This window comes from Podarcis pityusensis (genome assembly GCF_964106645.2).
Source record: "Podarcis pityusensis genome assembly, chromosome: 17".
Lineage (NCBI taxonomy): Eukaryota > Metazoa > Chordata > Lepidosauria > Squamata > Lacertidae > Podarcis > Podarcis pityusensis.
The window spans coordinates 39,740,585-39,766,992 of record NC_138042.1 but is presented as its reverse complement, the minus strand read 5'-3'; the positions used below and the strand labels follow the sequence as shown (position 1 = coordinate 39,766,992).

The 26,408-nt window shown below is 43.6% G+C and overlaps 1 protein-coding gene across 1 annotated transcript in view; it reads right to left on the bottom strand.

Moving 5' to 3' along the window:
- The window catches only part of TBX15 (T-box transcription factor 15), a 99,086-nt gene that overhangs the window by 23,548 nt on the left and 49,130 nt on the right, over positions 1-26,408 (bottom strand). The window contains exons 3-6 of the mRNA XM_080987152.1: positions 14,366-14,467; positions 12,386-12,557; positions 10,641-10,808; positions 8,924-8,988 (exon numbers count right to left, since the gene is read on the bottom strand). Coding sequence (XP_080843278.1) covers positions 8,924-8,988; positions 10,641-10,808; positions 12,386-12,557; positions 14,366-14,467 — 507 coding nt within the window. The remainder of the gene's footprint in view (positions 1-8,923; positions 8,989-10,640; positions 10,809-12,385; positions 12,558-14,365; positions 14,468-26,408) is intronic.

Below are 26,408 nucleotides of genomic sequence, written 5' to 3'. Positions count from 1 at the left end.
TATTTTATTTTTAATATCACCCATGTTTTTAACGATAGAGGTTTTCCCCTTCATATTTTCCTGTTGGCTTCTAAATCATCCACTCCTTTGTGAGAAGCGGCTTTGGTGATTAATTTGGCACTGCCTCTTTGATCAGAAAAACTGATCTTTCCAAGCTGTGCCTCAGACTCTGAACTGGGAAAACCTCTGGAAGGGACATGAATAAATAAAAATTAAACAGCCCATGCAGAAAGTGAGGCAGAAGGTGATGAGCCAGAGGCCACATTCAAGGCCTGTAGCAGAGCTGGGGTCCAAACTCAGAGTTGGCTTAACAGCTTTCATTATTGTCCGCAAAGCTAGAGGAGGACTGGGGAAAGAAACAGCAAGAGAAGTGAGGAGGAATCAGGGGAGACCAGTTAACCTTCCTCCATTACTCGCTCTTCCCTCTTTTGTTTTATTTCCTATCACTGGCTTTCTTATGGCTCATTAAATTTGAGAACCTGCTCATGTTCCATTTCTGCAGCCCTCAGGTCCCTAGAGACTCTTAAGGGAGCTTGTGTTGCTGCAGCTAAAAAGGTTTCCTGAAGATGCATGCCATTGCTCAGTTGACTTTCCAAAGTCACCCCGGAAGTGTGGATGTTTAAAATATATAGCGCCTGGCAAAACTCTGTATTGTAATAGCAAGTTTGAGAGATGAGAAGTTGCTGTACAGTGTTTATTAGCTGCTAAGCTGCTGAGTGTAAGAACAGAAGATGTTTCCACCTTGCAGTCTCACAACAGCACAGGCTATACAACCACAAAAAACCCCCAAACCTTTCTGGTTCATGTGAAATCCACAGGAGTCGCACAAGGCTCAAGTTGACAAAACAATGTGAACTTGCATTGTTAACGCTAACACAGTCCAGAAAGAAACTTTAAAAAGAGCTGCTTCACACATTTGAAAACCAGAAATAATGTTTATTAGCAGTGTGGGGGAAATATGGCTTAAGAACCTTCTTCGGATAAGGAGCCTCTTCACTTTGGATCACTTAAAACAAGCTCCACTTTGCTCCAGATCCAGGGCAGGGGCTTACTTCAGATTTCCAAACCTTAACTATAGCAAGGGAATAAGCATACAGATATAATGTAGTCCAAGAAAACATTTGGACAAGAGCACAAGGTCGGGGAATGTTGGACTCCCTGGAAAAGACCCTGATGTTGGGAAAGATGGAGGGCACAAGGAGAAGGGGATGACAGAGGACGAGATGGTTGAATAGTGTTCTCGAAGCTACCAGCATGAGTTTGACCAAACTGCGGGAGGCAGTGGAAGACAGGAGTGCCTGGCGTGCTCTGGTCCAGGGGGTCACGACTAAATGACTAAACAACAACAACAGATGCACCAGCAGAACCAACTGGGTGCTTTCACTCATCCCAGACCTCACTGCTGCCCCACCTTGGCAAGCTCTAGGGGCACCGGTCTCAGGAAGATGGCTCCATGGCTCTACCCTGCCAAATGGGCTGCTACTGCATGGAGAACGAGTTTCACAAGAGGATATCAGACTTTGATGAAATGGTTGCAGATTTGAATTCCTAACCAAAACTGAAGCTCTTATGCATGACCTGGTCCAAGCGGACTGCCTGCCTGTCAGCTCAGGTTTCCTATTCTCTGCCCTCCCCCCAGTCCTATTGTGGACTAATGTTGTCTGTTCAATCACAAACTCTCATTTTTCTTTCTGTCGTTAATGATGGACTGGAAGGAGAAAGAGGGAAACTGTATAGGCTCCATTTCATTTTTAAAAACCAAACCTCTTTAATAGGTCTTCAGAATTTACTGTCTCTTGTTTGATTTTCTTTTGGGTTTTTAGGGTTTTTTTTAGTGCCATTACATTTTATTAATAGGTAATATATTAAATGACCCCATTGTTCCCCCAAAATGGGAAAAGATGTTCCACGTATCTCTTTGTTTCAGTAACTCTTTCCATATGGCCCGCCTTCCCCCACGGCATCTGCTAGCATACAGTGTTTTTGCTGTCTTCTGAGTGTTCTTGCAAGAAGCCCGTTCCTTGGCATCTGGAATATCTTGCTACATTTTCCACCCCACCTAGCTGATCTGAAAAGCTTTCCCCACCCCCAGTGTACGCCGCCAATCTCAGTTGTCAGAAAGCAACTGCATATCTAAAAGTTTCGCTTCTAATTTGAGAACGCCAAACCTTCTCTGATGGAAAGTAGCATCTCTCCCAGGCAAAGTGGCCATGAGAGCAATCTGTCAAAGATTTGTTGTGAAAGTTGGGGAGGATTTGTTTTGTTTTGGCATATGTCACAGAGTGTTTTCCAAATAAATTTGGGGTTTTATATGAAATTAAGAATACCCTTTGGTAAAACACACATACGCTTTGTCCCTTTCAGCTTAACACTTACAATACCATTTGAATAATCACAATATCCAGTATTCAACTTAAGCTATGGGATGGTTCTTACAGAAGCAAAGTCAAGGATAGAGAACGGCTGTATTTTTAATCACTTATACAGAAAAGTAAGCTGGTGTAATATTTTTCTGCTTTTATTTGCAAAGTATCCCTAATGAGGGAATGGCAACAGAGGCAACAGTGAGGTGGAGCAAATTAGGGGAGCTGAGCAGGAGTGAGGTTAGAAGATGAACATCGTTAGGGAAGGGGCTAGAAAAGAGCACCCTAACAACTGTATTTTAAAACCAGATAGATGAATGACAACTCTCTGTAAGGATTCATAGCCTTATTTCTTCTGGTCTTTAAATTCATCTCTCTAAAGACATTAAACAAAATGCATCGGAGCAAATGAGGGGTGTAAAAATCCCCAAAACAAAAGCAAACTCCATTTCTGTTTCTCAAGACACAGGCAAAAAAGGGGGGTATTTTTGTTATAATTGTTATCAGTGCTTTTTTTCTATAAAACAATGTTTAGGGGTACTCTCATTTCCCTACTCATATTGAAATTGTTGTTGTTGTTGTTTAGTCGTTTAGTGGTGTCCGCCTCTTCGTGACCCCCTGGACCAGAGCACGCCAGGCCCTCCTGTCTTCCACTGCCTCCCACAGTTAGGTCAATCTCATGCTGGTAGCTTCGAGAACACTGTCCCACCATCTCGCCCTCTGCCGTCCCCTTCTCCTTGTGCCCTCCATCTTTCCCAACATCACCACCCCTCAATGAGGCCGAACTTAGATTCACAAAATGTTTAGGGGTATGTGTGCGTCCCCCCAGAAAAAAAGCCCTGATGGTGATGGTGATGGTGATGATTAGGGTATGAAATATTCAAGGCATATTGAATGCATTTTGTAGAATTATTGCCTTACTTAGCTTGTGCCATGTTGATTACTCACCAACTGTAGCCTGTAGCTCACACTGGCTACCTAGTGCCTCATTATTTTGTAACTACTCATTTAATGAGAACCTGGGTTCAAATTTCTCCCCTAGCATATTAAATCCAGCCAAGCTGTGGCATTATCTCTAGTAATATGCTAGAAGAGAAATCTGAACCTCTGGTTCTCTCTTGTTCTCTCTCCCTCCATCTCTCCCTCCCTCCAGGTCAAGCACCCCAGCAAACCACTACACCACACTAGGTTAAGTTTGTTTTGTGGAGTAGTACATTTCGGTTGGTGTTCCCAAGCCACCAATTAATTCAGCCAGGTTTTATAGGGTTGTGCAGGGTTCTACCCAGAAAAAAGGGGGAGGGTTGAGGGTTGGTAGAATTTATGATCAAATAAAAACCATGGCTTTAATCCAGTGCGCAGTTAAGCATGCTTAAGCCCGTTGACACCAATGGGAAACCGGCATGCCTAACTCGGTGTTGGAGCCTGCCCCATAGGTTTCTAAATGGACAGCAAACTATGCTTTTAATGGCAACGTTACACCGTGTGAACGCTGCAGTAGCTAATAAAAAGAAACAAAACCTGGAGACTGCAGGGGAGAGAAGGCCTCAATTATCCCAGGATAAAGTGTGGGGGAGAGACACAGTTTCTAAAAGGAAAGGCTTGATGAAAGAGGATACCAATATTGTAATCCTTTTTTATTGTTTGCTACTCGTTTTTCAGCCCTGGAGGAGTTTTGAACAAAAGAAAGTTTGTGACGGGAGGCAAAAGTCATGGGTGCACCCCCAGAGTGGGGAAGTATAGCTGTTGATCCCCCGTGGATGAGACGCAATCCCCAGATTCCGAGCTTGCTTGTTCAAATAATAATAATAATAATAATAATAATAATAATAATAATAATAGTTTTTGCCCTTGTAATTATGGATATTTATTGCCACTTTTCCTTTGTGGTGATTAAGGAGGCACCCACGGCTCTCCACAACCCCATTTTACCCTCACAACAACAACCCCTGTGAGATAACTTAGCTGATGAAACACTAGAGATTTTAATAGCCAGCATTTTGGTTGTTGAAAAATTGCTTTAGTGTTGAAACTTTAGTAATAATAATAAAAATTTATTATTTATACCCCACCCATCTGGCTGGGTTTCCCCAGCCACTCTGGGCGGCTTCCAACAGAATATTAAAAACATGATAAAACATCAAACATTAAAAACTTCCCTAAACAGGGCTGCCTTCAGATGTCTTCTAAAAGTCAGATAGTTGTTTATTTCCTTGACATCTGATGGGAGAGCGTTCCACAGGGCGGGCACCACTACCGAGAAGGCCCTCTGCCTGGTTCCCTGTAACCTCACTTCTCGCAGTGAGGGAACCACTAGAAGGCCCTCGACGCTGGACCTCAGTGTCCAGGCTGAACGATGGGGGTGGAGACGCTCCTTCAGGAATACTGGGCCGAGGCCGTTTAGGGCTTTAAAGGTTAGCACCAACACTTTGAATTGTGCTTGGAAACGTACTGGGAACCAATGTAGGTCTTTCAGGACTGGTGTTATATGTTAACATCCTGCCTTTATGTTACTGTGTTTTATTTATTTTTAATTAATCCAAAGCTTTGCTATGCTTTTGCAAATCATGGGTTGAAAACTGGGAACCACAAGCAGTGAGAAGGTAGAGAGGGTGACTGCACATCCCTTTCTGCTGTCCACACAACAATATTTCTGATCACTTTTTTGATAATGTTTACTGGCGTTCTAGGGACGCGGGTGGCACTGTGGGTTAAAACAGAGAGCCTAGGACTTGCCGATCAGAAGGTCAGCAGTTCGAATCCCCGCGATGGGGTGAGCTCCCATTGCTTGGTCCCTTATCCTGCCAACCTAGCAGTTTGGAAGCACGTCAAAGTGCAAGTAGATAAATAGGTACCACTCCGGCGGGAAGGTAAACGGCGTTTCCATGCGCAGCTCTGGTTCGCCAGAAGTGGCTTAGTCCTGCTGGCCACATGACTGTACGCCGGCTCCCTCGGCCAATAAAGCGAGATGAGCGCCGCAACCCCAGAGTAGGTCACGACTGGACCTAATGGTCAGGGGTCCCTTTACCTTTACTTGGCGTTCTATTTATGTATCTTTCATGTTACTTGTAAACTGCCTTGTGAAGATTTGTATCCAGAAAGGAAAGACATATATACCTAATTACAATGAGAGTGTGTGTGTGTGTACATGTATGTACACACATGCATACTAGGGTTGCCATATTTTGAAGAGCAAAAAGGAGGACACATTTGCCAACTTCTGCTTTTGACTATGGATCACTATGATGACTCTCATTTTACATAACCTGATACACACACTATGCCGATGGTGAGAAACATATAATAGTAGTTAAAAAAAATAATCTGGGTGAATTGAGAATAATCACAGAGCCCCCTGCTGGTTCTGTACAAAGCTAACTATGACGCTGAAAATTGTGGCGAAAGAAAGAAGACAAGAGTAATTCAAAGTACACAGCGGGGTTATCTACGCTTGAAATGTATATCAATTTTATAGCAATTAAGCTGTCATGGCTCTCCCACTGCCTCCCAAAATCCTGGGAACTGTAGTATGTCCTCCATTTGAGAGCCTTGCCATGCTCTTGGCTGATTTGATTGACATCCTATGCTCCTTTAAAATGGGGTGGTGGTGGAAGGGGAGTAATGGGTTGTTGTTTTTAGTTTAATTATATATTTTGTGGTTTTATATTTTGATTTTGTTCTGTGAACGGCCCTGAGACCTCTGGGTATAGGGTGGTATTTGTATTCAATAAATAATAATAATAATAATAATAATAATAATAATAATAATAATGTTCCCCCGCTATAGTCCCCTGATTCTCCAGGTGAGGGAATGGCTGTTGAACAAAATTAATGTCTATGTAATACAATAGAAAACCTCTTCAGGACAGCTTTATTCTGCCTTTCCCTTTAGCCCCTCCACCCAATTTCTCCGCAGAAGGCCTCCGAGAATTACAGCATCTCGTTGGCTGAACCCTGCAACAAAATCTTGGCAGGATCTTCGTTAACGCTCACAACTATTTGTGTGGCTTCCCTGCAATAAGTCCCCCAGGGCAGCTTTCTTAAATGTGTAATACCTTAAAGATTTCAGTTCCGTTTGACGTCAGCAGAAAGCTGCGCTGAGCTCTCCGCAGCCACAGCCGTGTAGCAATTTCCTGCCCTATACCTAATGTTAATGAGCCACAAGTTTCTGTGATTCCCAGAGGTTTTTTGGGGGGGGGGGGGAGTCCAACCACACCAGGCCAAAGCCTTGTGGATGTCTCATTCAGATGTTGGACTTCGGCCCCCCAGCCACATGTTCATGGACCACTCTCATCACTCACAAGCACCTTCAGACCTGCTGAATGCAGTTAATTTATTTACACAAACTTCCCTGGCCCTTCCCAATTTTCCCCAAACAAGGCCCTTGAATCTATCAGTCCCCCTGAGACCCATGCTTCATCAGGGAAGGGACAAATCCCTCCAGCCCATCCTAGAAATTATTTTCAGAAATGACTAATTTCCCAGATGCGTGGGAAGTTCATCCAAACTCCAGACTGAGTTCAGATTGGACTCCTAGGCCTAATAGTGATTATATCATCATCGTACACCAGAACTGTGGGATGTAATCCACTGGGAGCAGTCAAATACAACATTCCTTGTTTTGCTAGAGTGGACATGCAAGGGAATGTTTGGTTCAGCCAGTCGAAACTTCCTGTTCCTCCTGGCCTGGAGCATCCTTCCTTGCATGTGACCAGTGGGTGGGTGTGACCTTGCCAGACCTGGTAAAAGGACAAGGCATGCTGCCACTCTCTCTTTTTCCATCTTCCTTTCATCCTGTCAACTTCCTGGAATGAACTGCTGGCTGCCAGCCAAGCAGTCCCCCAGGTTATCTCCCATATGGGGCAAACCTGTTTGTACAGGTTTGTAAATTTAAGCCTAAAGGCTGCCTTCGGGGATCACACTGTGCTCTGCCTGATCGTGAGTAAACTTACTTTTTACTGTTTATGAATAAGACTGGGGTGTCTTTATTATTTTAGGAGGGATTCAAGGGGTCTTACCAGGAAAATATTAGAACACATTTCAGTCTGGACAAGCCAGATTGAATTGCGTATTGTCTTAAGAAACTCACATGAGTTTGCAACTAGTTTTCTGCCGTGTAAAGGGGAATGCACACTGCTGAGTAAAGAGTTTGGATTTGATATCCCACTTTAACACTACCCAAAGGAGTCTCAAAGCGGCTAACATTCTCCTTTCCCTTCCTCCCCCACAACAAACACTCTGGGAGGTGAGTGGGGCTGAGAGACTTCAGAGAAGTGTGACTGGCCCAAGGTCACCCAGCAGCTGCAGGTGGAGGAGCGGAGACACGAACCCGGTTCCCCAGATTACGAGTCTACCGCTCTCAACCACTACACCACACTGGCTCTCAAGGAGAAAGGAAGTAAAGAACTTGCTAGTGCAAGTTAGGAAGGATATTGATAAACAATATATCCTCTCCTGCCACCCTGAACATTCCCACAAGAACCAACTGATGAAGCCTTCCTTGGCCTTCAGACTATGACTTTCCTTGACACCACCTCTCATATTGTGTTGCGCTACTTGCTAGAAGGCAACAAGGAGAGCTGCATCCATGGCAATGTGGGTTTCACTGTGTACCAAGTCCTGGAGGCCTCTTATGAGCCTGGAGGGTCTGGTCCAGAATTGATCCCTGGGAGACGATGCCTAAAATCTCAGAGTTAGACCTCCCCCCACAACACACACGCTTCAAGCTTTTCCACCATCTGCAATGTTCACTGGATCAGAAATCCAAAAGAACTACCAAACCACCCAGACTGGCCCAAATAAGAGAGGAAACCTGGCACCTGGATGTTTGGGTCTGAAGTTCACATCAGTCCCAGTCGGCAGGGCCTATGGGAGTTGAAGTCCAAAACGTCTGAAGTTAGGGAAGGGCATCTTCTGGTCTTGATAGCAGAAAGACCACACACACTTATGAGCCTACAAGATTCTAAGCAGCGAGGCTGCAGTCATTCTGCTCCCACTAGTAGGGTGGATGGCATAGCATGGTGAAGAGGAAAGCAATCACTGGGCTAGGAAATCAGTGCCTGTTTCAGAAAGCATTGTGAAGAACTAGAACTATCAAGCTTGGGCAACCTGATCAGAATTACCCACTGAAACCAGGACAATTAAAGCAGCACGACAGCCTATATATGTTCTGTACACTGCCCTCCCCAAAGCATATAACCTGGTCCAGCGATTCATGCACATAGCGTTGGCTATGAGCAAGGATCTGAGAGGGGGGTCGCCCAGCAGATTTATTTATTTCATAACATTTATATATTGCTTGATTGTAAAAGAGCAGAGCAAAGCAGATGGTAAGTGAAATTAGATTTGATATCAGTCAAGTCTTGGGGAGGAGCGAATGTGACTGGTACAAATAAAACTGACCACAGCCATGTTTGAAGATGCAAGTGAATCCATCTGCTGCCCCAGATGCTAATTCCAGGGCCATTTAACTACATAAGGCACCACATTGTGCCTGGGGGACCTGATCCAGCACCGTGGCCAGAGAAGGATGATACAATAAAGGAAATCAGGGACTCTCTTACCTGTTTCTTCCAGAATCCCTGAACCCTTTTGCAAATGGATTCCGGTCAATTTTTAATCGTGTAATCTGTAACAGAATGTAAATTAACTTAGATTCTATGGAGAATATTTCATTCCTGAACACTTTGCATAACTTTGATCATCCCACAATTACTATTCTTTTCATTGGTGCTTCATGCCATTTCACACGGCCCCCCAGTTAAACAGTTTGCAGTTGAGTTAGGAGCATGCACAATGAATTTTTGCTTCCATAAATGGTAAGTTAACAGTTCTATGTCACTGTAAATTCTATGTCTATGTCACTGCATTCAATTGCATTTTATTCAGAATTAAATTACACACACACACACCTTGTATTGTATATTGTGTGTGGTATGTGTGTGTATTTGTTTCTTCAACTTGTAAATCAGCTATCTCGGATCAATACCCCTTGCTCTTCCTAAAATCCCATGTCGCTTATTCTATGAGACCTTTAGGCATCCCTGCCACCTTCTTCTACTAAAATGAAGACTGCATTTTCTCACAACTAACCATATTTATCCTTCCCTCCGCTCCTTTTTTTATTTCTCCTTGTGTTGAAATGCTGTGTCGGCTTTTACGAGGTACAGTTATGTTGCTATAAAAATAGCAAATCTCAGAAAAGCATTCTATCTTCAAAGCTGCAATTGGTGTTTCTAGATTTCCATCTCTCTCATATCTTGGTATTTGTTTTTCCAACTACAGTGAGCTCAAGAAAGCAGCAAAGTACACTCAGTCCTTCGCATGTCAGCTGTTTCTGGGAGAATGGCAAAGTTCACAGACGGCAATTCCTACTTTAGCCTGTCCTATTCAGGAATTTGCTGAACAATGCCCGATGGCGTTAAAACTGGAACCAACATACATTACTTTGTAGGATCTATAGTACAGGGCAAAGAGTTTTGATCTTGTCAGGGGACCGAGTAAAGAAAACAGATTGTGCTTTCATATGCTTTAAGCTACATACTATGTAATGACACTGTGCATCTTACATTGCAGCTGGTTGACCTCACAAGAGAGAGATTTCATGAAGGATTTGGGAAAAGAAAACAGATACCCATTATGAGGAAAGTCTGCTCTCAACCCTTGAACACTTCCCCATGTTTTCCTGAGTTCCTAACGCGGACAATTTTTTAATAGCTGTGTAAGTAGCTTAAAGTCATAAAGTCGCAGAAAGGGTTTCTTTGTCTTCTGCAAAATTCAGCGTGTATTTACGATTTTGAGATTTGAAATATACATATGTAGTCGAAACGCTGTTGGGCTATCTTGACATTAATGTTAGGTCGGTTCCTGCTGGAATTCTTCCAAAGACTTCATATTTCCATATCAACAGCCTGTAAACTCAACTGTCCATGTTGCAAATCTCCTTCTGTTCCTGATTTATGACAAATTCTGTTCCTCTGTGGAATTTGTGTGTGGGGTTTTTTTTCCACAAGTTGGGTTACACCACCTGTCCTTTTCTTTCAAAGCTAACTTATGCTGTCATTTTCGCTTGCTCTGCTGACTTATTGCTGAGACCACCACTCTGCTCGTGCATTGTAACACTACTTGGCTTGTTGTGACACTTTTGCTGATAGATTTGTTTATAAATGTATTAATTAGTGGGCCATAGTTTGGCACAGTTTGGCATAGCTTTCATTTAAGAGCAGATCGAAACCTGTTCGGCAGTTAACAGATGGGCTGCTAGATCATCTTTTTCATTACCTGCTGGTTTTGATAAGCAGTGACAGTGGTAAAGACAGTCTCTGGGAAGTTGAAGGTTTTCACCCCATCACCTGTGGGGACTGGCTTCGTGGGAGACAGGTCACTGCTGAAGTCTTTGCGGATAACATGGACGCGGGGCTGATATTTGTGCATTGAGTGCAGGATTATCTTTGGGAAAACAGAGGAAAGGCAAGGGAGATTTATTTGAAATCCACCATTCTAAAAATTTCAGAGCTGATATTTGGGGATGGGTACTGAACAAATGACTCCCAAACTAGTAGCTTGATAAGGATAGAATTATACTCTAATGATGATGATGATGATGATACCCCCACCCATCTGGCTGGGTTGTCCCAATCACTCTAGGCAGCTTCCAACACATACAAAAACATAGTAAAATATCAAACATTAAAAACTTCCTGATACAGGACGGCCACCTTCAGATGTCTTCTAAACGTCAGATAGTTGTTTATTTCCTTGACATCTGATGGGAGGGCGTTCCACAGGGTGGGCGCCACTACCGAGAAGGCCCTCTGCCTTCTTGCAGTAAGAGAACCTCCAAAAGGCCCTCAGAGGTGGACCTCAGCGTCTGGGCTGAATGATGGGGGTGGATACGCTTTAAAGGTCAGCACCAACACTTGGAATTGTGCTCAGAAACATACTGAGAGGCTGCATAGATCTTTTAGAACCAGTGTTTTATGTTCCCTGCAGTGACTCCCAGTCCCCAGTGGAGCTACAGTGGTACCTCTGGATGCGAACAGGATTCGTTCTGGAGCGCCGTTCGCATCCTGAAGTGAACGTAACACGCGACTGCCTGTCTGCGCATGCACGGATCGCGTTTCAACGCTTCCGCGCATGCACGTGACATCATTTTGAGCGTCTGCACATGCGTGAGCGGCAAAACCCGGAAGTAACGCATTCCATCTCTTCCAGGTTGCCGTGGAGCGCAACCTGAAAACGCTTAACCTGAAGCGTATTCATCCCGAGGTATGACTGTAGTCCCTAAATCTTACCGTTGGTTGCCAGTGTCCAGGTGGGACAGCATGCACACACTAGGCAGGGGGACACCAGCCCAGTCCTCACTGCCAGAATGACCCCACCCCCACTGGAGCAAAGCAGGGCTTCCCTGAGCCACCTTCTCACCCATGCAGGGGGGAGTCCAACCGGCTGACATGACCCTTGGTGGCTGGAAAGGAGCACTGGGCTAGGCCTGCATGGGGGCATCCCCCCCACACACACTGTGCCCCTGCCTTCCTATGGCCCTGCAGGAAGAGCAGAAACTGCACCTTGAAGGCAGTGGCGGAGAAAACTGATCGGGCACCTGGGGTGTACCCTGTGCCCAGGGGCGGGGCCAGCCGGGGCAGGACACTCCATGGGGCTTTTGAGGAGTTTGCCTGCCTCCTCCCACTCAGCCGCCCTACAGCTGAGGGGGAGGCAGCGGGGGGACCATTTGGGGCAGCACAGAGCCTGCGGGCGCCCATGTCACCGCGTCACTCCCAGGAGAGACGCATGGCTCAGGCACAATGCAGGCCCCACGGTGAGTGCCGCCCGGCATTTTGTTACCCCCCTCAGTGGTGACACATGGGACGACCCGCCCCCTCCGCACCCCCCTTCCTCTGCCCCTGCTTAGAGGAAGGGCTTTGAGCTAAGGAATACATCCCTGTCATGTGTGGTGCCCAGAGCTGAAAGGGGCAGGTCTGAAGCAAAAGGCTGGTGAAAAGGGAATGTGCTTCTTAATAACTTACATGGCCTTGGTCGTCTAGCTCGTTGTTGGTCAGTTTGAGTTTATCAAAACTGACAACCTGCCGCATCCAGGTGTCCCCCGATGCCAGCGAGTCGGGGTGAATATAGACCCTTGGAGGCACCGGGGAGTCTGCGTTGCCCGCTACCATCCACTTGGAGCTGTGATACACATACCTGCGAGAGACGAGGATGTGAGAAAGGAGGCTTTATTATTCAAAGTGCAGACACAGACAACACCTGTAGTCCCCCTCCCGTTAAGAGCTTTCCTTCTGCACTCACCCAACAGCGTTCAGGCTCAGATTATATGCACAGGAAGGAAACCATGTGCTTCATCTTTAATGGAAACCAGATGATACCTGGAACCAGTTCCTCACTTTTGCATCTCTATTAATCCTCTTTTCCAATTACTGTCCCTAAAAAACTTTGCACATGGGACAGGCTAATTGGTTAACCCTACTAATCCACAGATGAAAGCCTTTAGAGATATAATAGGAATATTTCATTACTTGCAGATGACTCTTCTAACACACACTGCACCTGCAAATGCCATTTGCTTCTCAGTTTACACAGCGGAGGTCCCATGATTTCATCTCTAAAAACCCTTAGTTCAGACTCCATTTCTGTGTGCTGCAACACTGTCCATGAACATTTTAGTGTCCACCCTGTTATCTTGATCGTAATCTGCTTCAACTGTTTTTAATATAGTATATTTAAATTGTTCTAACCCGCCCTGAGATCTCATGGTGAAGGGCGAGTAAAAATATATATAACTGATGAAGAGGATAGCACGCTGAAAGTTTTCTATTCAGTGAAAGTTACTAACATCAGAATCCACACCCAAAATCTGCTGGGATGAGAGAGATTGGAATTGGGAGGTCTTGGGGTTTCCCAGCTGAGCCAGAGCTCAGCCAAGCTTACACCAGAGTGAGACCCTCACTCCAGCTGTGCCGGAGATACACTGGTATAAATATACACCTTGGCTCAGTGAGGGCTCAGCCAATGGAATTTAAGTCAGCATAATTTATTCTGCTGTAACTCCCCAAATAGGGGGCATGGCTGGGATGGGACCAGGAAAGAGTTACACCTATTCCAAAGCCATACTCCTGATCAGAGTATGAAATCAAATCAAAACAAAACCTTTGCCAGCATAAGGTAAAAGCACTTACATACATAAGTAAAGGTAAAGGTAAAGGTAAAGGGACCCCTGCCCATTAGGTCCAGTCGTGACCGACTCTGGGGTTGCATCGCTCATCTCGCTTTATTGGCCAAGGGAGCTGGCGTACAGCTTCCGGGTCATGTGGCCAGCAGGACTAAGCCGCTTCTGGCAAACCAGAGCAGCGCATGGAAATGCCGTTTACCTTCCCATCGGAGTGGTACTTATTTATCTACTTGCACTTTGATGTGCTTTTGAACTGCTAGGTTGGCAGGAGCTGGGACCGAGCAACGGGAGCTCACCCCATCGCGGGGATTCGAACCGCTGACCTTCTGATCGGCAAGTCCTACCTAGTCTATAAATCCCTGGACCTGTCTGAGACTCAATAGGCTTCTTACCCACAGAAATGGCTACTTTGCCTTCAAATGTCATTTAATTCTGAATGTGCTTTTTTCCTGGGGAGACGCAGGGGTACACATACCCCTAAACATTTTGTCAATCTACGTTTGGCCTCATTGAGGGGAAGTATTTCAATATGAGTAGGAAAATGAGAGTATCCCTAAACATTTTTAAAGAAAAAAAGCAGTGATGATGATGATGATGATTTTATATACGTGTGTGTGTGAGAGAGAGAGCGTGTGTGTGCACTATTTTTTAACCAGATGTGTTGTGGCACACTCCAATTCACATCCAAACATCTCTCTTCTCTTTTAAAAAACAATTCTGACCGTTTTGGGTCTGGCGCTGAGCTTTCTCTCTTGCTCGCTCAGGCTCTCTGGTTCTCAATGGAGCACTTAGTTAATCGTTCCCATTCTTTAGCAGCTCTTACCTGTACCTCTTGTTATCCACAGGCACAATGTCCATGGCAATGTAATACTGCTGATGGGGGTCCAGTCCGGTAATCTTCACTCTCATTGCAGGAAACATTCTCCTAGAAATATGAAGGTTGAAAAGGAAGGAGGAAAGTGGTCAATGTAGACATCCTGATGAGCCTTAGAGAGCTGCTCTGTTGAGACAGAACTGTGCAGGCTCCGACAGATTATGGCTGGGCCTGGTAACAAAGTATTAGTTTGCATTGTCTTTTTGTGTGCCCATACTTTGTTGCTGAGAGTTCTGCCTACAGAAAGTGGCAGGAAATCCTCAGAACTGAGACTCTTGACAGTGTTAGGTAAGAAGAGCACTCTTTTTAAGCATCACACTTAAGGAGGAGGTCCTTAGCTCAGTGATAGAGCACATGTCAGGGAAAATGGAAAAAATCCATTTAAAGCTGAATCTATCAAATTCCAAAATACCATGAGACTCTTAATCTCAGCTTTGTGGATTCAAGTCCCACATTGGGCAAAACCTTCCTGCATTACAGGGGGTTTGACTAGACGACCCTCGTGATTCCTGCCAACATCAAACATTAAAAACTTCCCTAAACAGGGCTGCCTTCAGATGTCTTTAAAAAATAAGATAGCTGCTTATTTCCTTGACATCTGATGTGAAGGCGTTCCACAGGGCGGGCACCACTACCGAGAAGGCCCTCTGCCTGGTTCCCTGTAACCTCACTTCTCGCAGTGAGGGAACCGCCAGAAGGTCCTCGGAGCTGGACCTCAGTGTCCAGGCAGAACGATGGGGGTGGAGACGCTCCTTCAGGTATGTAGCCAAATCCGTTTAGGGCTTTAAAGGTCAGCACCAACACTTTGAATTGTGTTTGGAAACGTAAAAAGCATAACAAAACATCAAACATTAAAAGCTTCCCGATACAGGGCTTCCTTCAGATGTCTTCTAATAGTTGTGTAGTTCTTTATCTCCTTGACATCCGATGCTATGATTTCTATGATTCTATAAGACCCAAAACACAGCCACCCTCCAAAAATTCACATTTATCCAAATTTTGTGATGCAGTTCCCCAACTAATCATAGAATTGCAGAGCTGAAAGGGACCCAAAGGATCATCTAGTCATATCCCTTGCAAGGCAGTAATCTCAACTAAGACACCCATCACAGAAATGCAGTTGCTAGGGGGTAAGTGTGCAGAAAAATTAGTACAGTAGTGCCTCTGCTTACGTAACCCTCTGGTTACATAACCTTCGGGATGTGAAAGCAGCAAACCTGGAAGTATTTTCTGGGTTTTGCCACGTGCGCATGCGCAGAAGCGGTCTACCACCATGCGCACATGCGCAGAAGCAGTCCTCAGGTTGTGGAAGCCTCAGGATCCGACCAGACCTCCGGAACAGATCCCATCCGCAACCAGAGGCACCACTGTATATTGGTGAAAATAGTGTACAAAATTATATCATATTAGAAGAAAATGCTTGCAAAAAAAAGTGTACATCTGTCAAAACTGGCAACAAAAGTTTGTTTATTAGGAGAAATTTGCACTAAAATGCTGAAGAATTTTCATGAGGATTTCTTTTAAAAAATCACAAGTTCCTGCAGAAATCTTGAGGAACAGACGGTGACAATTATACAAAGCTAGATGAACCAGTTGTCTGAATTGGTATAAAGTAACTATCCAAGCTTCTATGTTCTTTGTCAACACGACAAAGTGTTGCACTATTTTGGCAATGTGCTACCTATCTCTTCAGTAACTAAATGTAACTAACCTGAATTTGGAATGGCTAATTTCCTCCTGGAATGTTTTATGTCAAGTTGCACATTTTTTAAAAAGTTCTGCGACACAGAGCCTGAACAAGGTCTTCCACTGTGGATATAAATTTGTAGAAACACTGCCCAACATATTCCGTTTGCTGCACAGAGCCTTTCTTAGCTACGAGTTTATAAATCCACCACATATTAAATAATAACCATCCATCCCCACATGGTATCAATATAACTCAGACAAGACTAGTCATGCTTCAGTCAAAAGGCAGGAAATTATCTTCATACAGAGCACAACAAACATCAAGAAAGTGAACCACAGGCTTCAGGTCATATCACACATGATACGCTTGTGTGATGATGGAATTGCACGTGAACCTCTTAGAAAAAACATGTGCCCATTTTAGAGATGGGGGTACATACCACCCAAGCCTGAAATGACAATTCACATGGTTTTATATAGCCTTCTCTGTCGTGCACAGACAGGCATCATACAACAAGCGATAAAACTCATACACTCTCCTAACAAACGCTGGGGACAAACAGGATGCCTTGTGCACCGACCACTTTTAAGAATGTCAAAGGTATTTGGCTGGCACGGCTACAGAGGCATTTGGAGACATTTTCTTGTTCTACAATAATAATAACAATAATTTATTATTTATACCCCGTCAATCTGGCTGGGTTTCCCCAGCCACTCTGTGCAGCTGCCAATAAAATATTAAAAACACGATAAAACATCAAACATTAAAAACTTCCCTAAACAGGGCTGCCTTCAGGTGTCTTCTAAAAATCAGGTATTTGTTTATTTCCTTGACATCTGATGGGAGGGCGTTCCACAGGACAGGCAGAGAAGGGCCTCCACCTGGTTCCCTATAACCTCACTTCTCACAGTGAGGGAACTGCCAGAAGGTCCTCGGAGCTGGACCTCAGTGTCCGGGTTGGACGATGGGGGTGGAGATGCTCCTTCAGGTATGCAGGGCCAAAGCCATTTAGGGCTTTAAAGGTCAGCACCAACACTTTGAATTATGCCCGGAAACGTAAAAAGCATAACAAAACATTGAACATTAAAAGCTTCCCGATACAGGGCTTCCTTCAGATGTCTTCTAATAGTTGTGTGGTTCTTTATCTCCTTGACATCCGATGGGAGGGTGTTTCACAGGGAGGAAAGGACTATTGGGAAGAACACACCCCCACGTTTCCCCTAATTCATTGTCCAAATGAATTCATCCTAAATTAACCCACAGTCCATTCATTTCCCCGGTGCAAATAAGTCACCCCACATCTCTTTCTCTCCCCCAGGATCATGCCATACACACACACACACAGAGAGAGAGAGAGAGAGAGAGAGAGAGAGAGAGTTTCTCCTCAGTTCTTCGCCCAAACATACATGCAGCTACTCCAGTGGTTGGTGACCCTCTGATTAATATATATTTTATAATAAATATAATATGAGAACATCTGTGTCTGTAACATCAGTTCCACCCCCCCCAATAATTACCCCTGTTCATCAATCACCACATCATTCCCTCCCCATAAATTAAATTAAATTGAGGCTGCAATCCTTCCTTCCCCACCCACCTAGCACCAATAAAAGGTGTTTAATTTCTCTGAAAAATCAATCTGCACATCATTTAAAGAGGAAGGGGAAAGGCAGGATTGTAAAGATGACAGAGGAAGGAGTCTGCTAAAACGTTGAAAACTGTTGCTCTGTGTCCAGCGTCGAGGGACACAAAGGGACTCTTGGCATAGAAAACTCCTCAAGCAAACATGCCAATAAACTCTTGCCTCCACTCACTCGCCAATTCCAAGTTTTTTGCAGAATCTCCAGAATGAAACGGGGAAGCAAAGAAGCGACACTTTGGGATCTGTTAATGCAGGTGGATGCTCAGGTCACACCTGTGGCTAGGAATACTGCAGTAGGGCATGCTGAATTTTTCAAAATCAAAAAATTAGGGGTGCTAAAATGTTGTAAGAGACTTGGGAATTCAAAAATATTTCGGTTAAATTAATATTGTTTAGTTTTGTTTGATAGGGAAAATGTGTGTAAAATTGCATAGAAATCATTTCAAATGGTTGCCAAGTACTTGCAATTATATTATAGATTATTATTATTTTTATTTATTAATGTTATTTAGAATTGGCCTGACCTTTTCAGAAGGCAAAATTAAAATTCTTTGGTTTTCCGAAAGCAGTTTGTGTGCTTCTTCCTCATATGTAGGCTTACCAAGTTAAATACAAAAACGATAGCAGATTTGAATCCCGCACACCTAACGACATATTCTCAAGACCCCCTCACTGAAGAAACTTGCAAAAATTAAGTTTCACTCCCTAAAATGGCACACCCTACTGTCATAATAGACTCTAGAGAGTCCCATGGAAGATCAGACCTATCTATTCTGAAGGAAATCAGCCCTGAGTGCTCACTGGAAGGACAGATCCTGAAGCTGAGGCTCCAAGACTTTGGCCACCTCATGAGAAGAGAAGACTCCCTGGAAAAGACCCTGATGTTGGGAAAGATGGAGGGCACAAGGAGAAGGGGACGACAGAGGACGAGATGGTTGGACAGTGTTCTCAAAGCTACTAACATGAGTTTGACCAAAGTGCGGGAGTCAGCGGAAGACAGGAGGGCCTGGCGTGCTCTGGTCCAGGAGGTCACAAAGAGTCAGACACGACTAAACAACAACAATGTCATAATACCAGGGACAACTAACATGGTGTTCTCCAGGTGTTGCAAATACAACTCGCCCCCAACCATTGACGAGGACAACTGCCACCCCTCACATATAACCCGGCCTCCTGGTCTCTCCTCTGCCCCCCAGATCTCATCCTCTTTCCTTTGGTTAGGACAGAGGTCAGCAACCTTTTCCAGCTGTGGGCCGGTCCACTGTCCCTCAGACTATGTGGTGGGCCGGACTATATTTTTTTGGGGAGGGGGGAATGAACAAATTCCTATGCCCCACAAATAACCCAGAGATCCATTTTAAATAAAAGAACACATTCTACTCCTGTAAAAACACACTGATTCCCAGACCATCTGCTGGCCGGATTGAGAAGACGATTGGGCCGGATCCGGCCCCTGGGCCTTAGGTTGCCTACCCCGGGTTAGGAGAACAAATGACACATTCTGTGCACCCTTCTTTTTTCTCTGAAGGACTGATGCGCCCAGTCTAATTCACGCATCAAATTTTCTTCAGTGTGTGTGCCATACCACTGATGGCCACCTGACACCAATTTCTATTTATAATGTCATTATTTTCCTAGTGCCACCCTGGTATTTTACCAAATGGAGACAGTAGCCCTGTTTTACGAACAAAGAATATTCGCTGCTGGGGTCATTGAAGAGATTATAACTCCTCCTCCGGCCGCACTGGAATCCTGCCAATTCAGTGTTGTTATATAACGGAAGCAAGAAATGATTTTCAGTGGTGGCCGCAATGCCTTCCGCTCAAACGTAATAAGAGGGGAAAATACTTCCTATTTATATAGCATTTAGTGTGCTTTACAAAGATTACCTCAGGAATCCTCACTGCACTATTTATATATCTGTGCTGTAAATTGGGAGAGGGGCTGAAGAGGAAAATGGCAGCTTACTTGAGGCCACCTGGTGACTTTATAGCTGAGGTGAGGTTTCAGCTGCGGCCTTGACTCTTAGCCAGCATTCTTGTGCTAGCTAGATGGAACCTCCATATTCAGAAACTTTCTACCACCAAATAACAGCTACTCAGGACAAAACCATGTGTTTACTTATAGGCATCCCCAAGGCCTCCTGGTGACTATAGTTGGAAACATTAATATTGGATGCAATGGACATTGGGCCCAAACTCAGCAAACCTCTTGTGTTCTTACCAACATTTGGTCAACATGCTTCTATCTTGGGCTATCTTGGGTCCTATGAGCAACCTCACAGCAATACATCAGAGCAACAAGACAAATGAACACTCATAGAAGACAAACCAGTAACCTTATTTTCCTCAATGTGTTCACAATAGCTATTTCTAATACTAAACAAAAAGAATTAAAATGATGTGAATTCCCCTGCCAACCTCTCCGTCTCTTCCTTCACCACACAAAGGCAACAAACAAAATCAGTAGGTAAAAGAAAATTAAAAGCAAAGAAAGAAACCCATACCAACTAAAACAATACCCCCAAACTCAATAAAACAATCAATAAACAGGCTAAAATCTGACATACAACCACCACAATGGTGGCGCCAGAGCGTGCCAATACCCATATCCCTACCCCGACACCCCAACAAACCAATAATGTTGTTAATAATACTGACAACATTGCTTATAAACCTTATACCCAACACAAGTGTCACAAAGGCACTTAACACCATCTCACTGACTATTTCCCTATCGCAAACGATAGGCAGGATGACCTGTTCTTAAACAAGGCCCTCCATGCCAGCTGAGACCCAGGACCAATGGGTTGGAAGCCAGATGATCCAAATAACCCCAAGCAAACACTTATATAACTACATATAGGCTACTTTCTGTAATCTACCCCCCACTCTTTAACCCAAATCTAATTCTAATCCCCCTCTTCCCCCACCCATCACACTTTATGCCAACACAACAAAATAGGTTGGATAGACAATATAAGGTGAGAGACACAGGACAACCCTGACGGATTGGTAAGGAATCATCCTATAAAGTAGACAAGCAGAATGGCTTGTTTAAAAGCAATTACACTAAACGTGAGACGGTTGGGAAACTCTATCAGAAGAAAATGCATCACCTCATATGTAAACACCATGAAACCACACATTGCCTTCCTACAAGAAATACACAATTCACCTAAAGGAAGCAAACTCCTGAGCAAACCCAGCTTCAGTCAACAATGGTTTGCACCTGACTCTGGAAAGGCTCACGGAGCAGCTATAATACGCAGTAGACACCTTAATTTCAAAGCTACAACGATGCTAAAAGACAAGAGAGGCAGATTCTTTTTCGCTAAAGGGATACTAGACGGCAAAACCAAACTGACAGTGGAAGCTATGACCAGGAGAAGAACAAATATGGATAAACAGTGGTTAACATACAGTGGAATTTTAGATTTTATAGGACAGGAACCAAAACTGAGAAATCTCGAGGAATTAAGAAATCTGGTTACAGATTGGCTACAGGTACGTCAGATTAATGAATTGTTTAAGATAGATAGGGAAAATGCCTTTGCAGGACGAAAGTCTCAAAGACCTATTAGATACAAATATAAAAGTAGTATAAAAATTGTTCATACTGCTGTTGGAGTGGGAAACTAAAGAGGAACTTGTGAAATCGAGCATGATTAAGTGGGCACAAGATGTGGGTCACAATATTGATTATGAATTATGGGGAAAGTTGTGGGAAAGAAATATGAATTTCACAGCATGTTATGCGATAAAAGAAAATATGATGAAAATGACCCACAGATGGTATTTAACACCCACCAGATTGGCGAAAATGTCTGAAAAAGAAAAAGGTATATGTTGGAAGTGCAATGAAAATGGGGGATCCTTTTTCCACATGTGGTGGTCCTGTAAAGTAATTAAGGAATATTGGGAAATTATATATAATGAATTTAAAAAGATACTTAAAAAAAACTTACCCCGAAACACCGCCACCGCAGCTAGAACCTTATTGGCACAAAGGTGGAGAGCAAGTATAGTACCCACTAAGGAAGAATGGCAGTGTATAATGTTTGAATATGCTGAATTGGCCGGTCTGACAAACAGGATAAGAGAAAACAAATATAAGTAATGCAAGGAGGAATGGATAATGTTTGTTGAATATTTTAAGAACCAGTATAAACAAATACATAGCTTAGCAGGTCTTGAGTAAATCCAGCGGAAGAGTTGAAACAGATAGAGTTTTTAATAGATAACAAATTGGATGATTAAAAAGATGTAGATTACATAGAGTAGTAGAAAGCAAAGGAACCAGGACAAGAGTGGAAGTCATATGGTATATGTATACATGCTGTATTTGGTACGAAATTGTAAGTGGGACGGGGGGGGGGGTAGAGTATGCTTTCTGTTCCTGTTTTTGAAAATGCAAAGAAAAAAAGAAAAGAAAAAGAAATACAAGACAAGATAGGGGACATCAACATGCTCTAGCTAACACACCACCAATTACATGTGTTCTTAAACAATCCAGTAGTAAAATCAGTAGCAACAAAACTTCCTCCTAACAACAAAGGTACATGGCAAGGGGATGATATGCACAATATACAAAATACTGCTCCAAAATCCCACAAACCCCATCGACGTAATCAAAAAAACAATGGGAGGATGACATAGGCTATGAAATTAACCCCACCCAATGGACTAGAATGTGGTCCAAACCCCACTTTAAATCCATCTCAGCTAAAAGAAAAGAACTCACCCTGAAACTCACTTACAGATGGTACCTAACACCACAGAAACTAGCGCTGATATGCCCAGGAGCCTCACCAAAATGCTGGAGAGGATGAATTTCCACAGGAACATACCTCCACATGTGGTGGGAATGTCCCAAAATCCAACTCTTCCAGACATCAGTCATACAAGAAACAAGCAAAATAACTAAATAAGTCTTAGAAGTCACTCCAGAACTGGCCCTATTGAACATCTTCCAAGAGAATAATGCCCACTCACATTATGAAGAGTTCATAACCCACCTACTCTCAGTAGCCAGAAGTGTAATAGCCAGACACTGGAGAAACCTGTCAGGAGTAAATATGGACCAATGGTATCAAATAGTATGGGAAACAGTCTCACTAGAAAAACTAACCAATAAACTGAAGCTGACATGGGGATAAATAGAAGAAGACGCCTTCACCCCGGTATGGTTCCCCTTTATCACATACATAGCCCAACAAGACAACAACAAGAATCCGACAGCATACGAATCAATATGGCTAACCTGACCCAAAAACCCACCCTCTCACACACTCAAACACATAAACAAATATCACTACAGTGGTACCTCGGGTTAAGTACTTAATTAGTTCCAGAGGTTCTTAACCTGAAACTGTTCTTAACCTGAAGCACCACTTTAGCTAATGGGGCCTCCTGCTGCCGCCGCGCCGCCAGAGCAATATTTCTGTTCTTATCCTGAAGCAAAGTTCTTAACCTGAAACACTATTTCTGGGTTAGCGGAGTCTGTAACCTGAAGCGTCTGTAACCTGAAGCATATGTAACCCGAGGTACCACTGTACAGCCAACCAAAGACAACCAACCACACCCTAGGCCACCCCCAACCTCTCTCCTCACCAAGGAAATATAACACGCAAATAGAAAGAGAAACTCACACAAGTGACACTGACACAAAACCCCACACATACAACTAAGCAGAAAAATAGAAGCATTATGTAACTGACCTGTAGAAAACACAACTTGAAAAAAGAGACAACGCACATATTTCTGTAAACTAAGAAATCTTTAATGAAAAATATATATATATTTTTAAAAATGATGTGAATGTTCCCACAAACAACATCAAATTTTTTTTTTACTTGTATTAAGCTAAACCTTGGGAGATATGTGCACATTTTCTTCTCCTGCAAAATATGTAGGAGTTATATTTATGGGGGGGGGGGCTATAGCCACCTCCCAATATCAGCTTTCCCCCAATAGCTGCTTCTCCCATCTTCTCGACAATGCATACCCTCCTCTCATCCCTTTCTTAGTTCATTTACAGCCTGATTCAGCTCTTTGGTGCGAATGGTTTATATCTCATTCATCCCCAAAACAGCAACCTTTTGATATAGCCAATTGACTTTGACTAGGGCCTGTGGACAAACAAAGATTATGGGCAGTAACCTCAAAAGCTTTGTTTGCCTTCTATGGTCTCAGCTCCTGGGTAAATCTAACTGGCTACATGATAACCTCAGTCATAGGAGCAAACCCATAGGGGGCCAAGTCCCTTTGCCCCCCCCTAAAATATTTGAGAGGGCCGGGGAGCCCAAAAATTGATGGGCATTGCCATTCAAATAGTGTGTGTGAGCCACATCATGTGATCAATTATGGGGGTGGGGCTTACCTGCCCCCTCAAAAAAATATTTTATTAAAGTTGGCACGCCTGACCTCAGTATTTAAAGAGGGAAGATGGCTGGGGGTTTCCAAAGAACTGAAGCAATAGCTGATTGGGACAGCAGATAACAGGAAACAGATGCAAAACAGCCGTTATCAACAACCATTCGAGTGGGGTTCAGGAAAAAGTTTGCCACACTCCAAATCTCTTTTGCACCAGGTGTATAGACCCCTGTCCCCCCCCAAAAAATGTTGTGCAGTACTAGTTTTAAAGGACATGATTAAAGGACATAATGATATGTTCTGATGTCATTGATCACAATTTGTTGTTGTTGTTGTTTAGTCGTTTAGCCGTGTCCGCCTCTTCGTGACCCCATGGACCAGAGCATGCCAGACACTCCTATCTTCCACTGCCTCCCGCAGTTTGGTCAAACTCATGCTGACAGCTTCAAGAACACTGTCCCACCATCTCATCCTCTGTCGTCCCCTTCTCCTTGCGCCCTCCATCTTTCCCAGCATCAGGGTCTTTTCCAGGGAGTCTTCTCTTCTCATGAGGGGGCCAAAGTCTTGGAGCCTCAGCTTCAGGATCTGTCCTTCCAGTGAGCACTCAGGGCTGATATCCTTATAAATGGAGAGGTTTGTTCTTCTTGCAGTCCATGGGACTCTCAAGAGTCTCCTCCAGCACCAGAATTTCTTCCCATTCTATTGATCACAATAGTCTTTTCTATTGGGCTCTAAAAAAATCGGCTAAAAATGGTTGGTTGTGGGTTGTAAATAAGCACTGTGGAAAAGTTCTTTCCAAACCAGTTCAGAATGGCAGAGAAGGGATTGTCCGTGGAACATTTGCGATCTATTGCTCCACCTAGCTGTCGCTTCTTCCATTTCATCACCTTAAAGTCTGCATTTTTTAAGCATGAGGTATCTGGCGGCATTTGCAGCTTCCTTGCTTTTTAAGCAGCATTCGCAGGAGCATAAGGAAATCTTGCTGTGGCCAGAAAGGCTCTCGGTAGTTAAAGCTAAGAGCATAAAACTGTCCGGGGGGGGGGGGGGAGAGAAGAGGAACCTTTCCAAAACCCCATATTGAGGGAGAGGATTTGTCTATTTGATGAGGTTAGCTTCATAGCCGGACACAGTCTTTAGGCAAGATAAATTACTATGGAGTGGCTTGGGGGCCTTGCCTCATTTCCACCACACCGGCTTGTTAAACCTGCCAAGTCAAATGGGTAGAGGAAGTTGCAATTTACAGCCAAGGTCTCCCTAATTGGAGAGAGGAGACTGGAGAACAGCTAAAGGACGTATCAGGTTTCCAGGGCCTGATCCAGAAGTAGCCCTAATAGACAAGGTGAAGCAAGACTGAAGGTGCCACAGTCAGACAGGTCTCAGCCATGAGAGGCAGCCCGGCTGAAAATCCCCCAGCACTGCAATATATAGACATCTTGGCATTGATAGCCTTATTCTCCATTAATGTGCCTTTTGAAGCTGTCTAACTAGGTGGACATAACTATATCTTGGGGCAACGATTTCCCTATCTTAACCACGACCTGCTGTGAAGAAGCGCTTCATTTTGTCTCTCCTCAATGTCTCAGCATTCAGCTTTATTGAATGACCTAGCTGCTAGAATTAAGCAAGAGGGAAGATGATGGACTTTTCGGAGCTAGCTGACCTGACTGGAAGAATCCGCGGAGAGAAAGAAGAGGAGTTTCAAGAGGAATGGAGGAAATTCAAGGACTATTTGAATAAATATTGTAATGTAAAAAATTAGAAATTACTTGAAAGAAACACATAGGCCTAGGATTAAATGAAGTTATAATTAAATAAATGGGATTTAGAATGTCAGGAAAAGTGAATAAGATGGACTATAATTGGAAATTGTTTTAGTTTAATAATGATATTGGAAAGCTGTTACCTTTAACTACAAGGAAACTCAGAAGGGAGGGATTTGAGGAAGTCAACCAAGATGTTTAAAAGATTGGATTTGTGAAGAATTAAGTTTGTTGTTATTGTTTATCTGTTTATTGTTTCCCCCCTTTTTTTCCTTTCTTCTTTTTTCTTTTTTTCTGTTTTTGTGTATCATTTTGCTTTGTGGTTTGTGTTATCACTGTGGAAAATCTAATAATTTAAAAAGAAAAAAAAAGAATTAAGCAAGAGGGAGAAAAACTTCTCTCTATTCACTTTTTCTTTCTCTCTCTCTCTCTTTGCCAATTAATTTTTATTAAGTTTTTTTAAAAAAAATAAACAGATTAACAAATTTAGCAAATATCAGATTAACAATTCTAAAATTAAAATTAA